Below are 1,852 nucleotides of genomic sequence, written 5' to 3' on the forward strand. Positions count from 1 at the left end.
TGCACAATTATCACCTGCATATCTGTATCTATATGTTGAAAGTTCAAATTATATTATTATAATGAATTACTTCCCCATTTCGGTTCCTGTGCTTGGAATTATATGATGATACCATGATCGGGGTTTTCCCAATGCTTAACTAGCTTAATTTCTCTGCTCCGAAACTAATGTTTAACGGGTGTTCAGCTCAATTTTCATCATTGCAGTTTACAATTAGTTATTATTTGTATACTGCATAGTCAATATCCCATGCGACTGTGTTTGCTTTCAACTGCTATATGTGATTACATAAAGGACGCTGTGAATCGTCATTGTTTCTTCAAAAGGTTCCATAGATTACTATGATATTTAGGTAATTTGTATTTCTATTGCATAGATGATTCGGTTGGTGATGGGAAGCATATATCTTATACCGGAAGCCAAACATTGATGAAAACTAGAAGCAAGACAAAGGCTGATGCTATACCTGTTTATCCGATTCATCTTGAAAGAACAATAAATAACATGAAGAGTATTCCTATGCCACCTAGATACCCACTAATGGAGAACACCATTAACATGGAGCCGCTATCTGGGGTGAAGTTTAACAACAAAAAGAAAGCAGTTATGGGTTCTAGTCTTACTGATCTTTCAAAGAAATATGAAGAAAAAATGGTAGCTACACCTATCAACAGGTGTTTCTCTCTGGCACATATACAAATGAAGTTCAATCAAAACTTATATTTTCTTTTCTAATTATAAACACCCCTCGAAAAATAAAAAACCCTTACCATATCACTGAAAGTATCTCTGTTTTTTGAATTTTGTGTAGGTATGAGGTTAATGGAGCAGAAGATTCATTAGAATCTAAGTCAACAAAAGTTCATTTTCCGAATAACAAGGTTTGTTTGTTTGACCTTTTTCTATAAGAGAGATGTATGTTGTTTATGGAATTGCATCGACTAGATTAATAACAACTAATTTAAACTATAAATTGCAATAAACCTCATGAATATAATGTCAATACAATGATCTTAATGGTCATTGTTCTGCAGAAAAGGAGGCACTCATCAAAGAAAAGTTGCAAAAAATTTGTATTGCCACAAGATTTTATTGACCAACAAAGAGCTTACTTTAAAGAGATTGATGAGTATGAATTACAAGTCGAAGAAGAAGCGGATGAAATATCCTCCTAAAGAATATTGTATATTGTCTTCTTGAACTTTATAGAAGTTTTAGGTGGATCAATTGTAGATCAAAGTGTATACAACAACATTTTTATAGTGATATAATATGCAATAGAAAGTACAAGTTTCGAGTGGTATATTTTTTGTGGGAGTTTCAAATTTCAATTCCAATGTGGATTGGATTTGTTGTTGGATTGGACTCTTATACAAGTCACTTAGTGGGCTATTGTGTATCTGTTTTATATTTTACATTATGTTTTATGGTAGGGTATAAGTGGGAAAAAAATAAAAAAAACCAAAGCCATATCTTTCTATGACATGTTTCTTCTTGAATAGTTTGTTGATATGTTTTCACTTTGATGTAGTGGGTTATACCTTTCTTTGGCTGGTGTCAAGTTGTCTACACCTTTTAATCGAGTGCGTAGAAGATAGAGATTGTCCAATGAAATGGTTTGTAGGGTAGTTTGGGCACTTTGGTGTTGTAGTGAATTCAAAAGTGATAAGGAATTAGATGTTGATTTTTTTTGGTTATGGGTAAGGTCATGTCGAAAGGTTGCCAAAGATGCGTCATTTATGGACATAGTTTTGAGTTTGGATTTTCCTAGGTTTCATTTTCATTCTAATTGATGATACACTTGCCCTCCAACAATGGAAATCTCCATATCCTTCATTTCATAATCTTTGGG

General features: G+C 33.0%; 1 protein-coding gene across 1 annotated transcript; it reads left to right on the forward strand.

Moving 5' to 3' along the window:
* Positions 1–222: 222 nt before the first annotated feature.
* LOC145028389 (uncharacterized) lies at positions 223–1,295 on the forward strand. The gene is made up of 3 exons (XM_078977070.1): positions 223–674; positions 812–881; positions 1,035–1,295. Exons 1-3 carry the CDS (start codon positions 430–432, stop codon positions 1,173–1,175), a joined length of 456 nt encoding a protein of 151 aa, XP_078833196.1. The 5' UTR covers positions 223–429; the 3' UTR covers positions 1,176–1,295.
* The last annotated feature ends 557 nt before the right edge of the window (positions 1,296–1,852 follow it).

The sequence above is a fragment of the Lactuca saligna genome, chromosome 2 (assembly GCF_052625555.1).
Source record: "Lactuca saligna cultivar CGN05327 chromosome 2, ASM5262555v1, whole genome shotgun sequence".
NCBI classification, from domain to species: domain Eukaryota; kingdom Viridiplantae; phylum Streptophyta; class Magnoliopsida; order Asterales; family Asteraceae; genus Lactuca; species Lactuca saligna.

Bases quoted from the DNA above. Each gene is read 5' to 3' on its own strand.
- LOC145028389 (XM_078977070.1), top strand. From the start codon at position 430: ATGAAAACTAGAAGCAAGACAAAGGCTGATGCTATACCTGTTTATCCG. The intron at 675-811 runs GTGTTTCTCTCT...AATTTTGTGTAG, and splicing joins GTAGCTACACCTATCAACAG to GTATGAGGTTAATGGAGCAG. The intron at 882-1,034 runs GTTTGTTTGTTT...ATTGTTCTGCAG, and splicing joins TTCATTTTCCGAATAACAAG to AAAAGGAGGCACTCATCAAA.